The sequence below is a fragment of the Mycena indigotica genome (assembly GCF_014461135.1).
Source record: "Mycena indigotica strain 171206Taipei chromosome Unknown Mind.scaff0010, whole genome shotgun sequence".
In the NCBI taxonomy this organism is placed as follows: Eukaryota; Fungi; Basidiomycota; class Agaricomycetes; order Agaricales; family Mycenaceae; genus Mycena; species Mycena indigotica.
This window is the reverse complement of record NW_023503009.1, coordinates 2976525-2988927: the sequence shown is the minus strand read 5'-3', so window position 1 is coordinate 2988927 and position 12403 is coordinate 2976525. Positions and strand designations below refer to the sequence as shown.

The following is a 12403-nucleotide window of genomic DNA, read 5'->3' as shown; positions in this document are numbered from 1 at the left end:
ACGTGGAGTAATCTACTATATGTGGTGAAGAATGGGGCCCACTGTCAACATATCACAATGACAAACACGAAGCTCCACCCACCCATAATTCTGCAATCAGCTGTATAAGGTGGAATTATGACCATGATGGACCTTGCCAGTGCCGGCTTGACATTTTAAGGTCCAAAAATCGATTTGGGTCACAATATGATCGGTATTTCATTGGCCATCAGTTAGTGCCAACAGGTCAACCTATGAAGTATCTATATTAACTGCAGATTAGTTGAGTCTCAATACAAACGAGTGATACAAGGCCGATATTTGCCACATCCTGACTGCATATTATAGTTGCAAGTCATGGTCTACCTGGCAAAGCGCTGTTATTTCCAAAAAAGGCAATTGTCAGTGTCGGTGTGACCGACTGACAATTATGCGTGACATTCCGACTGACAATTAATTATTTTCCTCAAAACCTAATTGTCGGCGGACCCTACTCAGCGAGAAGTTGGAATCATTTCGGTGAGTACCTTCCAAGAAGATATGGCCCTTTCCAACAGCTTGTGTAGTGAGATTGGTACCGAAACCGTGGACGTTAACTGGGTTCCTGAAGAGCTTGTAGTCTCGGAAGGCCGCGCGGTTGTTGAAGACGTGGCGAGAGGCGCCGGTATCATGGTAAATGTTATCGGTGCGTGCTCCTTCATCGTTCTGCGACACGTTAACAGCGTTGACCCAGATGTCACCTTCCTCTTCCTCATCAACTTCCATTGGACCAACCATGAACGCGAAGCTCGCTCCAATCGTCTCATTGCAGACAGCCTCCAAGATTTCTTCTTCACTGTCTTCAGTGAAGTCCACCAAGCCTGCAAAACGCTGTCCTCCCCCTCGATTAATGTTCTGACGAGCTTGGCGCCTCGAGGCTGCCACGCGTTCAGCCGGCGGAAGGTGGATATTCCGTGCTCCTCGATAATGCTCAGGATACTGACCCTCTTTTCCGCCTTTGTAAGCAAAACAATCAGCTTGGCAGTGCCCAATCGGTGTCGCGCATTCGATATTTTCACAAAACAAGCGCTCCCTATCACGGTGGGACACATTGTTTGGAGGATTGGCTGCGTTGCGTCGATCATATGGCACGGGTCGTTTGTCATTGCGTTGGTAAGTCCGTTGCTGTTGAAACCTTCGTTGCTGGTTGTTGGTTTGTGCTAATGACGCGCTAGCAACTGCTCCTGAATCGGCTTCACTGGTCGTGTTCACGGGAGTCGCCTTGAGCGCCTTGAACGACTCTTCGCGTTGTAGTCTGGTCACAACCGCCGCCGAGCTTAGCGGCTTTCCTGATTTCTCAGCGACCGTCATCTCTTCCAGCAACGAATCTTGGCAATATTGCCACTTCTCTGTCTGTGGCATATTCGTGATGAGGCATTTCGCGAATTCATGGTCCGGAAGCATCAATGGGTCGGCTTCTCGAAGTTCTCCATATAACTTCAGCATTGCGACCCGCCAAGTTATAGGGTTCATCGTCCCACACAAGAATGAGGATATCTGGCCCTTAAGGGTGACGGCAGTCAACGTGTTCGTCGGTTCGTATGCGTCCTTTAGTGCGATACAAGCTTGACGAGCTGTTGTGCAGTCATTGGTGACATAAAGCTTAGCCATTGGAACGGCGTCGACAATCACGGAGAGCGCCTTCTTGTCTTGTGCCAGCCAGGCTTCAGCGGCTTTCTTGGCGACATTGACTGCTACTTCATTCCCTTGGGTTGTGATAGTGGTCATTATGCCGGTTGGATCCACTCCAGTGTATGTTTGGCTTTGAACTAACGCTGGAATCACAGGAGGATTGTACTCGTCTCCATCAATGTACTTCCAGTACCCAGCAGCGTCGAGCTTGTGCTTTGCCTTCACTCGGAATTCAGCATAGTTGTTAGAGCCGTCAGCGTTTTCGACGATAGACGTGAGTTTCAGGGCTCGCCACTCCTTTTCGCTTTCGACTGAAGTCATTTCAAAGAGATGTTGATACGGATAAGCCGTGGTATTGAGTGTCGATTGGGTGTTGTGGAGGCAGGCAAGCTGAGGTTACTGAGAGTAAGCGAGGATTGGTGGCAGTGTTTAGGAGTTGTGAGTATTCTGGCTGAATTGTACAATTTGTTGCGCAGATTTCAGCCGGGGCCCATAACAGGTCACGAGGTGTGACCTTCTTTGCCGCAACCCACCACTCTTGCAATGTACTCAGACGTCTACGTCGGGTGCTAGATTCTAACGTCAGGTCACCGACACACGTAGGCGATTGATCCAAGATTGATCTCCTACGAACCTGCATTGCTGCCAAGAAAGAATAATTTAGAAAGGTATTTCCCACACGATATCGTGACTAAGGACGCACGAAGTTTCCCGCATCCTGCCAGACCCGTCGATTCGACCCAATCGGTGGAGGGATTGCGTGCCAGAGAGAATTCCGCGGTAAGGTTTGTGAAGAAGTCCAGCATTCTCTGCTGTCTGCTTACACTCAGTTTCCAAGCCACGCAGTGTATATTCTGGGTGAACATGTCTATCAACAGCACAAGCCATTAGTTGTAGGTGAGTACCAATCCGTTCTCTATATGAAAAAAAAAGACTTACTTTGGAGCAGCAACTGTATACAATAGGCTTAACATCAGAATTTGCCGTCGATGGTGAACTTTAAGCAATGTGTCGTTCTGCGCTGGCTCAAACCAACATCAAAACCAACGCCTGCATATTATAGCCAGCCCAGCGGACCTGCTGGTACTTTTGTGGCTCAAACGGTCGACGCGTACCTCCGCAAAGACAGCGGGACGTGTCCTCTCTACTGCAAGACGTATACGTCCGCTAGACGCGATCCTCGTTGACCATCTCGTGCCTACCTCTCTCCAAACAGCTCTACGTCCGCTGTTCTGACTTCAACCGGCTCATACTCTCGCGTTCGTTCGCGCTACCAAGGTAAATCTTCCGCGATCCTCGCTGACCATCTCGTGCCTACCTCTCTCCAAACAGCTCTACGTCCGCTGTTCTGACTTGTGCCCACCTCTCTCCAAACAACTAGACGTCTACGTCCGTTGTCCTAACTTCCACCCACTAGTGCTCCTACTACCAAGGTAAAGATGGAGGACTGGGCTCCTCTTCGGCTAATATCTGCAGATGGGCCGGGCCGACCGCATCCGGGCTAAGCGTAAACCGCATAAACGCGACGGGCCCGGGCACGTGTATGTGCACCGCGTGCATATGGGTGGGGGGATGCCGACGATGGTCAAAATCGGCCATTCGGTGGACGCGACGCGCAGGCTGGCTCAGCATCGTCGCCAATGCCGCGGCGTCCGATTCATCCGACTACTGGTCTACTGGACACAATTGCGTATTCACGCGGGTAAGTTTTCTTTCTTTGACTCTGTTGCTATCTAATCGAAATAGAACGAGTATTACACGACTATTTCGACCACAAACAAAACGCGTGGATACCTCGGGTGAAGTGCACGGGGTGCCCCTGCACCCACACCGAACTATTCAACGCTGGGATATGTGGAAGTAAAAGGAAGCTGGCGAAGGGCATCAAGCGGGCCGCGCGCAAGGCGGGAATTATGTTATGGAAATTATGAAATGCTGTATGCTTACGTACCTTGCTATATGCTGACTCATATGATATACGCTTACTCAATCGGACGCTTCATTGGTATCCTACTACAGTAAGCCCTACCCTCTGCTGCGTCCTGTGCTTAAATCCAAAAGAAAAAAAATTGTTTTGAAATCGTATTCACTTGGAAAGAGCTTCAGCAGCCAACTTCTCTTGTTCTGCTGCGTCCTGTGCAGCGCGTTGGCTGGCTACAAGGGCTTCCGCCGCCGCGTCGGCTGCCGCATCGTTGGCGACATCAGCAGGACTGGTGAAAGGATTAAGCACGAGTGTAAGTGGGTATTATAGGATTATACGGACCTTCCGTCATGCTCAGCGGGCCCCGGGGGGCAAAGTTGACTTCTTTTTACCAAAGGCAAGCATATTACTGAGGGAAGGACGAGGAGGCGACGAAGGTCGTTATTAGTCGTGAAGAACGAGTGGGGAGTTAGAGGAGCAGAGGCAAGCCTGGGGAAGGCACATGACGTTCCGTGTGTCCGGCAAGTAAGTATAGATTCGATCGTCCCTGCCGCGATCGCGTTAGAGCAACCCATAAAAGGACATTCTTCTCGGCGCATAAAAACTGCTTGGTTGTTTGTTTGTCTGGTTGAGCGAAAGAAAAGCAAGGTGTTGACAGGAAAGAGCGTTGAAAGCAGCTGCGATGATGTCATGCATCAAATGGGTCCCACGTTCGTTAACTCCACGACTTCCGTCGGCTTCGTTGCACTGAAAATAACAAGAACATCCCAATCATATAGTACATTAGCACGTCGAGTACGTATAGAATGAAATAAATCGCTTCCTACTCAATAACCTCACCGTCGTCGCTATCGTCCCGTTGATTAGCCTGTCTCCGTCGCTCGCGGTCTTTGATCAGTTTCGCAAGCTGTGGATTGGGCTTGCACTGAGCTAGGGTAAGCTGCTTGCTGCAACCGGCTGCTGGGCATTTCTCTTTCTGCTTTTTAGAAAAGTACTCCTTGATGGCACTGCCAGAGTAGGAATGTTTGCAGACGGTCCTGCATAATAGCTGGAACGCAACTAGCAATTCAGTGAGAACGACGTACGAGGTATATGGATCTGAGAGGGTAGTCATGAGGAGAGGAAACTTGTAGTCTTGGCTGACACCGCCAATGATAATCTCGTCGTCGTCGTCGCTCTCATCACCGTCCTCTGTGGGTACATCACTAAAAACAACTGAGAAATCGAGAGGCCTACTCACCACGCGGGATGAAGTCAGTCATTGGAGGCATCGCATCCTCAGTATTTTGAGCATTCTATTCAGGGTGAGTAGGACGCGCCAACAAGAGATGATCCCACATACCCATACTGACTGTCTGAAGCTAGTATATTCTTCATGATTGGCATACTTCTGCCGGGACGTCTCGGTGTCGTATTTTGCGTTGGCCGCATCTACAGCTTCGAGGTATTGATTTTTCACATCGGTCTGCAGAATGTTCAGACGGTGTTTGCATATATAGGGTATCAACTGACAATGGCCTCTCCGCGGAAGATAGCTTGGGCAATGTCGGTTAATGCATGGCTATGGAAGCCGACTAAAGCCTCTACGTCGATGAAATCTCTCATAAGATGGTCGAGCTGTGCCAGACTCTAGGGGAACATGTGAGAAGGAGACGCGTCCACTTATTATGAAAGACAAACCTCGTCCAAAGCGTCCGATTGAGAGTCAACCATGGCGCTTGCAGTAGATCCCATCATCTCAGCAACCCTTTGAACCACGGACGACGCGTTTTTCCAGTCCTCAGAAAGGCCGTTGAGCTTGGTGCAATCAGCGCGAGTAAGGGGCTGGGCAGGGAAGTTGGCAATGTCGATAACATCATCTTCGTCATCTTCCTCCATAGGCTGGACTTGGGCTTCCTGTTTTGCTTTCTTTTTCCCTTTTGTCTTTTCCTGTTTTGCGATGAGCGGGTTCCTCCTCGTCAGAATCAACATCTTCGCGGCCTTTGGTGCGTTGGGTCCCGTTGTCTTCCTCGATATCAGATGAGGGCTGCCGGCCGTGCTGTCTCTTGCGACGAGTGGTGGTGGCGACGGGCATACTGGTCGTAGAGTCAAGACGCGCTCGTCACATTTGATGGTCACACCAATGGCTCTCAGTGGACCGTCAGCTCTGCGGGACGTCGTCAATCCTCAATTCCACCAGAATAATTTCCCTGCAGGTACGCGGTATTTTCAATGCCTGCTCATCCTGACCTGCCATTTAGAAAACTATATCAAGTCTGACCTAGGCATCAAACTTGACAAAGGTGTGTTTCGTACTTTCTATGAGTCCGCTTTGGGCTTACTCCACCAGACGATCAAATATGTAGACTTGCGCTCACTCCAGCTGGCTGCCCTCTTGGTCCTCTTCATTGTCCACTACGCCATACCCTTCCTTCTGTACAAAATTTCCAGCCACCAAAGCAACAAGCGACCCACACCCGCGACCGGCTGACTACCGTCTGCAAGCATTGGCTGCGTGGTCTTTGCAAGAAGGGTGATGCCTGCGAGTTCCTTCACGAATACAATCTAAGACGGATGCCGGAATGTTGGTGGTATGCCAAGTACGGCTACTGTTCGACTGGAGAGGAATGTCTTTACGCTCATCCTAAAGAGCGACGCGTTGAATGTCCCGACTATAATCGGGGCTTCTGCAGACTGGGTGAGTTGTGATGTGCACTGTGTTTGATTACTCACCACCGAGTTAAAGGCCCATCATGTCCACGAAAGCATGTCCGGCGAGTTGCTTGCCAAAACTATCTGACTGGCTTCTGTCCGCTGGGACCAGATTGCCCACGTGGCCAGTGAGCAGGCCGTCGTATTGTGTGTTGCTCATCTTTAACGCGATCTTAGTCCCAAACCAAATATCCCACCTCCAGAAGCGTATGAGACCCCTGCTCCACCAACTCTCGAGGGACCTCCACCTGCTGGTATGGCCAGATTTGAACCTTTTGGAGGCGGCTTCACGGGTCCCGTCCGCAGAAACTTGGACGAGGTAATGTGCTTCAAGTGCGGGGAGAAAGGGCATTACGCAAATCATTGTCGGAATCGAAATGTGAGGCCTTTTTCTAACTCGTTCTACTGAATTAACCTTAATTTCAGGTCCCAGGGAACCGTGGAGGACTCGATAGAGTGACTGGGAAACGGTACGACGAGTAAATGTAGCAAATGTTCACAAACAGAACGAAGTTCGTGGTTTGTGCTAGTGGTGACCAGAAATGAGACTGACCGCTTATCTAAAACCACACTCGTCAGCAGATCTGGACCGGTCTTTGATAATCAATCACCGCAATCGGCTATCACTTCCGGCATTCTGCGGCATCGTGTCTCTGTTGGTGATCATTGACCTCAAACCACGCCGCTGTACTCGGCAGTTGCATGCGGCATGGCTGCGGCCCAGACCGGTATTCAGCCATCACGAGGAGTTGGATAACAAGAAAGCACTGGCAGTCAAAGATAGTGTACTTTTACTGTAAGTTACAACATGACGTTCTGTTTGTCTCCGCCGCGCGTCGGCCTTATTTCATATTGGTAGCCTATAGATTCTATGTCACGTGCACGCCTTTTTCTTGCTTCCGTCTATGTTTGCCGCCCTTCGTCTCGGACGCCAGTTGGCTCTGAGAGCACCTCCGAGGCCCTCGTCCACAGCTGGGCCCTCCAGAATACTACTTCAATCACAACTCACCCTTCCCCGCTCTTTCCACGCGACTCCGCCTGCATTTGTGACTCTCAACCAGTCCTCGAAACGCAAGCGCAACGCGCGTCGTGTCGCCAAGTCCAAGTCGCCTCTTCTCAATAACTCGCCTCAGCGAAAAGGCGTCTGCATTCAGGTGTTTACCGCCAAGCCCAAAAAGCCAAACTCGGGCAAGCGTAAAGTTGCTCGAGTAAAGCTTTCGACGGGGAAAACATGCCAGGCGTATATCTCTGGCGAGGGGCATAACTTGCAAGAGCACAGCGTCGTACTGGTCAGAGGAGGGAAGGCGCAACTATCGCATTCACACCGTCGCCAGAAACACAAGCCCATCAGTCCCTTGTGCGACAACAGGTCGAAATCGTGACTATGAATGCGAGTCGGTCGCCGCCGCCGCGATCGTACGCGCCCCCGCAGTACAGCATCTCCCAGGCAGAGGCAGCACGCGAGAACTATTTTGACGCAGATGGGTTGGGCTATGTTTGGAGGACGTGATCGCGTCGTGAAAATTGACAGTGACACCTGAAATCGATGACGTCATCGTCGGCATCATAATCATCGGACCGGAGGTTCCTCGCTTCGCCCCGGCAAACTTCGAAGGAGGATTGCACCGCGCGGGTGCCTTGGACTGCACGCGTGGCCCAGTGTTTTGGAGGGACCCCCTTTGGCTTTGGCTCTTCAAATAACGGCGGCCGTTTTAGATGCTGATGAAGCCTTGTGGTGAAGCCTTGTGGTCAAGTGTTTATGGTACGAGTTGTGCGACCTAAATTAGCATAGAGACCGGCTTCTAATGTTATCATAGCTCCCAAGAAAGCTTGTCTCGTCACACCCTTTTGCCTGCAGTCACCATCCAGTTGTACCAACTGCCACAGCCTTTCCCCCCTCCCAGCGAGATTCATAAACGAGGTGGCCAATAATCGTCAACGCATTTCGTGAAATGGCCTAATGTTGCGGTTGTTTGACTGCAATGGCTTGTTCGTCTTAAAATACGATACTTAATGTGGATAGCACTGTGACACGGTCTGGCGAGATATATGTAGCCTGCTATTACGAGGACAACACTGCATCAAGACGACCTTTGGCTTCTGCTTCCTCTGCCTCGACTGCTCGTCCAACATCGAACATCTTCGATGGCCACTCTGCATCGTCGTCGGTCCCGTTGTCCTCATTGTCCGAATCACCTTCCATCCGATACCTTTCATTGGTGAATCGAATATTGGCAAGTGATCTGTACTGGTCATCGCCAAACCTGTGGATGACGCATTGCATGTAATGCCAACGGAAAAGTCCAGGCGGAGGATTCGACGCATGACCTGGCACTGGCGGGCGAGCGAGGTGACGGTAGATTTGTTCGTGACTTGTAGCTCCACGAAAACGGCCACCAACGGTGAATGATTGAGGCTGATTGTCGAAGATGTGTGTCTCGTAGGTGTCAGGCGAAACATAGCGGAAGCCCATGATGTAGTTGTCGAACCATGAGTCCATGTTGAGCGACAAGCACACGCCGAATACGGGATCAACAACAGAGAGGCCGGGGCGGGGCTGTCCCGTGAACGTTTCGAATATTGTCCTCGCAACATCATCCCCCATTCGCTTGGGGCAAATGTGGCTGTTACATACCGGCTCAAAGCTTCCCGTGACCCAGCAGCACCCGTCCCGCGCCAGCACACGCTCCCGCATAACAGCGGCATCTCCCGACGCAGCCGTTTTCGACTTGCCCTCCCGTTCACTGATCCGGGATAGGGGCGTCGTCGTTTCATTAGGAAGGATGTAAAAGTAGGTGGACGAGACCAGCGCATCGGAGCCAGCGACAAGAGCCCATTTGCGCTGTTGTTCCTTCCAGACCCACAGCGAGCCGCGTCGGAGGGCGGGATCGCAAATGGCGTGAGCTTGGTCGATCAGCCACTGGGAAGCTTCTTGGCCAGCGTATAGCAGGAAGTCGTCAAGCAGGCCACTGAGAAGACACAATGATTTGGCAGAAACAACCGCATTCAGATGGAGACGAATAGACGCGCAGGGAATGCGGAGATAAACAGTATCAGCAGATTTTGCCTCAGGGGGTCCACTTAAAGGGAGGAGGAGGTGAAGATTGGCACAGCCACAGCTTAACTGTAAGAAGCCGAATAATTGTCGACAGGTCTCTAGAGCACAGTCCATAACAAATTACTGCAAGGCTCAGCGCCCAGCGATAAGAGAATTCAGGTATATTGACGCTATATCTAGTTAAATTAGGTAACTACTCTAAGCACAAACCAGTCCTCACTACCGCGGCGCAGCCCTCCTTACCTCCCGCTCAACCTCCCAAATCTCTTGCACGCCCTCACGAACAAAGACGACATTATATTCGAGCAGGCCTCTTCTGCCCTCGTAAACCGCTGTTGGCACCAGCGCGACCAGCGCGAGGTGGGGCGTGACGAGATGGTATGTGAGAGTTGTTCCCGGTGTCGATGGGTGCAGCGACGCGGCGGCAGAGGGGTAGAAGCGGGCTTGTTCGGGAGAGGGTGAGGTGCTTTTGGTGGGAGAGGAGGTAGATGATGATGACGAAGGTGTGGACGGTGGGGAGGAATGGCCATTTGTACTTGCAGGCTCTTCAGGCAGTCGCAGTCGATTGTCGCGGGAGGTTGGCGTTCTGTTGACACGTGAGATTTTGAGCGTGTGTGTTATCATTGCTTACTGACCGATACAGTTGCCCGAAAGAGTTTAGCATGGCAAGATAGTCGCAACACAGATTATGAGTGGCAGAGTCGACGGGAGAGTTGTCGGTGGCCACATATAATCGGGACGCGATGTCGAAAAGGAACGCCTTCGGCGACTGCGAGTTCTAGACCACGCATTAGCCCAAATTCTGCTCGAAACGGGTCGCGTACGGCACAAAAGACGTTCACGAGATCTTCCAGAAACGGCAAAGGATGGATCAGCTTGTGGAGGACTTTCGAGAAAGCTTCATGTAGCCCGGTCGATAAGCGACTCATGAACACGTTCTTGTATCTGCCGGAAGTTTTCTGGGGGTGGGTTAGAGACCTTGAAAGCAAGAGGAAAATACAGACGCACCAATCTTGTCGTCTTCCTGAAACTTTTCTGACTTGTGCACGAAAACCTCCATAAAGATGGACGGGTTTTGCTGTTGTGCAGCCACAATGAACTCCACCAGCTTGTTTATGGGCTGCTTGAACACATCCTGAAAGAGCCTGAGTCCCTAAAGCACACAGAAAAACGGGAGGGGACTACACGAATATCAATGACGAATATAAGAGCCCCAAATTGCGACACAGTGGCGCGCCAAGTGTGTCGACGGTTATGTTCCCCGGGCAGTCCCAAATCTCGAGCGGAATAATCGTGCTGGAGACGTTCTGAGCGGCGAGAACTGGTGGGGAGGAGACGCAGCTCACTCGTAAGGGTGCCGGTCAACGCGCATTGTCGTTTCGAGATGAAAAGTCTGCTTTGGCGGGAGCGCATTGAAAAGGACCTCTTTGATTGAAGATTTTCCTGCACGGCGCTGGCCAAGGAGAAGTATTTTCGTGCGTGTAGAAGGGGACGACGATGAACTCGGCGTTCGTACAAGGGCTGAGGTCGCGCCGTATGTGGACATGGGTGAAAGCAGATTCGGCTTTAACGTTAACGCCTGAGAACGGTCACATATCGCGTTCGGTCCGAGATCGGAGATGACGAAACCTTCTCCTTGCTTTCTCCCATGACCATTCGACCATGAACGTGCTGGAATGGTTGTGGGACGTTTCACTTCGTAAGCTCCTTCGCAATTCGATTCAAACTTTACTACAAGTAAGCGACATTTCCGTTATAAATAGTAATACTCGCGAGAAGCGTCCTCCTAGATGGCCATATACTTAGGTAGAGATTCCAAAGCTTCCTTCCCATACCCTTGTGCCTAAATCTTGGTCTCTCTAGCTGCTATGTGTATCGAAATGTTGTTCATAGGTTCGGCGATCACATTCGCACTGCGCGATGTAAAGTTGGGCAACGCATCGTGCGTCGAAAAGTCGAACATGTCCGCAAAGGTCATTATCCACAGTTTCATTGTCAGATGTGCGAAGGTCTTCCCCTTACACTATAGCAGAATTAGAAGCAGACCGCTTGCGGGAGGCGACGAACCATGTGAACTCCGTTTCCCCAGCAAAGTACCTTTGCTGCATCACTCTCGCCATTGCCCCCTGGCATGAAGCGATCAGCTTTGAAGACTCCGGGCTCTGGATAAATCTGGCCGTCAACATGCAACGGGCGAATGTCGAACATCATCATCTCGCCGCGGGTCATGTGGAACACGTCGCCGTTGTCCCGCGGCACTGTAACCTCGTCTAGTGCCACGCGTAAGCTCCCTGGTAGAGAGCAGAGGCGCAAGGTTTCTGACACGATTGAGTCTGCTAGTCGGAAATTTCTGGACAAGCCCTGTGGGTTGTAATCCAAATACCGGGCAAGGTCTCCGCCGAATGGTTCAAGCTCCTTGGTTATCTCCATGGCAAGACTGTTCAGTCCCCTCGAGTCTTTTGCGAGGTAAGTCATCATCCACCAAATACTCATTTGAAGATTCGAGTGAATGCTCCAGAATAGGCTGAGCATGCATGCTGCCTGGTCTATCTCGGGGAGTTGCGCCACCGACTCAAGAGCACTCTTCAACAGTTGTGGTTGATTATGATTATGATCCTCCGTTGAAGTCCGTCGTTCGACGTTCTTTCGAATATAGGCCAGCATAACGGCCAGTAACCGGCTGCGAGCTCGTTTTGCTGCGATTGCGGTGAATGCCAAAGGAGTAAACAGGATAAACACATCGCGATCTAGGGCCCTAAAGTCCTCGAGCGTGTTGATAGGAAATGACGGTCCGAAAAATATCGACGTCAAGGTTTCGTATAATGTCTTGCCGATTATTTCCGAGAGTACTAATGGATGGTCCTTGGCTTGGTTTAGGTCGCTGAAGCGACGACGAAGATTCTGGTGAAGCGGGCGAATGATCTCTTTTTCTATGTTTGATCTAGAGAGTTTGCGACCGAAAGACGGTAAGAAATGTTCATGCACGGATGGCGTGAGAAGCTCTCGTGCTCCGGTGCTTCCAAATGCTCGCAAGACACGGAAGTGCCCTTCTGTGTGGTCAAGCTCGCGAGCTCCATAGAAGG

The 12403-nt window shown here is 51.1% G+C and overlaps 4 protein-coding genes across 4 annotated transcripts; 3 read left to right on the top strand and 1 right to left on the bottom strand.

Moving 5' to 3' along the window:
- Positions 1-336: 336 nt before the first annotated feature.
- On the top strand, positions 337-3581 carry MIND_01142300 (uncharacterized protein; the record flags this gene model as incomplete). Its single annotated transcript, XM_037367960.1, has 18 exons — positions 337-380; positions 478-498; positions 546-553; positions 599-664; positions 713-823; positions 882-921; positions 984-1131; positions 1194-1219; positions 1528-1553; positions 1604-1753; positions 1806-1830; positions 1887-1924; positions 1979-2055; positions 2254-2318; positions 2376-2435; positions 2489-2543; positions 3127-3352; positions 3397-3581. 18 exons carry the CDS (start codon positions 337-339, stop codon positions 3579-3581), a joined length of 1371 nt encoding a protein of 456 aa, XP_037215792.1.
- A 1929-nt stretch (positions 3582-5510) lies between these two features.
- MIND_01142100 (uncharacterized protein) lies at positions 5511-6745 on the top strand (the record flags this gene model as incomplete). Its single annotated transcript, XM_037367959.1, has 7 exons — positions 5511-5556; positions 5596-5766; positions 5812-5853; positions 5901-6248; positions 6297-6390; positions 6440-6641; positions 6689-6745. The coding sequence occupies 7 exons, from the start codon at positions 5511-5513 to the stop codon at positions 6743-6745; spliced, it is 960 nt and encodes a 319-aa protein (XP_037215791.1).
- A 422-nt stretch (positions 6746-7167) lies between these two features.
- MIND_01142000 (uncharacterized protein) lies at positions 7168-8194 on the top strand (the record flags this gene model as incomplete). The annotated part of the gene is made up of 3 exons (XM_037367958.1): positions 7168-7619; positions 8004-8024; positions 8080-8194. The coding sequence occupies 3 exons, from the start codon at positions 7168-7170 to the stop codon at positions 8192-8194; spliced, it is 588 nt and encodes a 195-aa protein (XP_037215790.1).
- A 130-nt stretch (positions 8195-8324) lies between these two features.
- MIND_01141900 (Ras-related GTP-binding protein D) lies at positions 8325-10866 on the bottom strand (the record flags this gene model as incomplete). The annotated part of the gene is made up of 8 exons (XM_037367957.1): positions 8325-9386; positions 9445-9490; positions 9541-9906; positions 9956-10098; positions 10145-10279; positions 10321-10465; positions 10506-10616; positions 10667-10866. 8 exons carry the CDS (start codon positions 10864-10866, stop codon positions 8325-8327), a joined length of 2208 nt encoding a protein of 735 aa, XP_037215789.1.
- Between the last annotated feature and the right edge of the window lie 1537 nt (positions 10867-12403).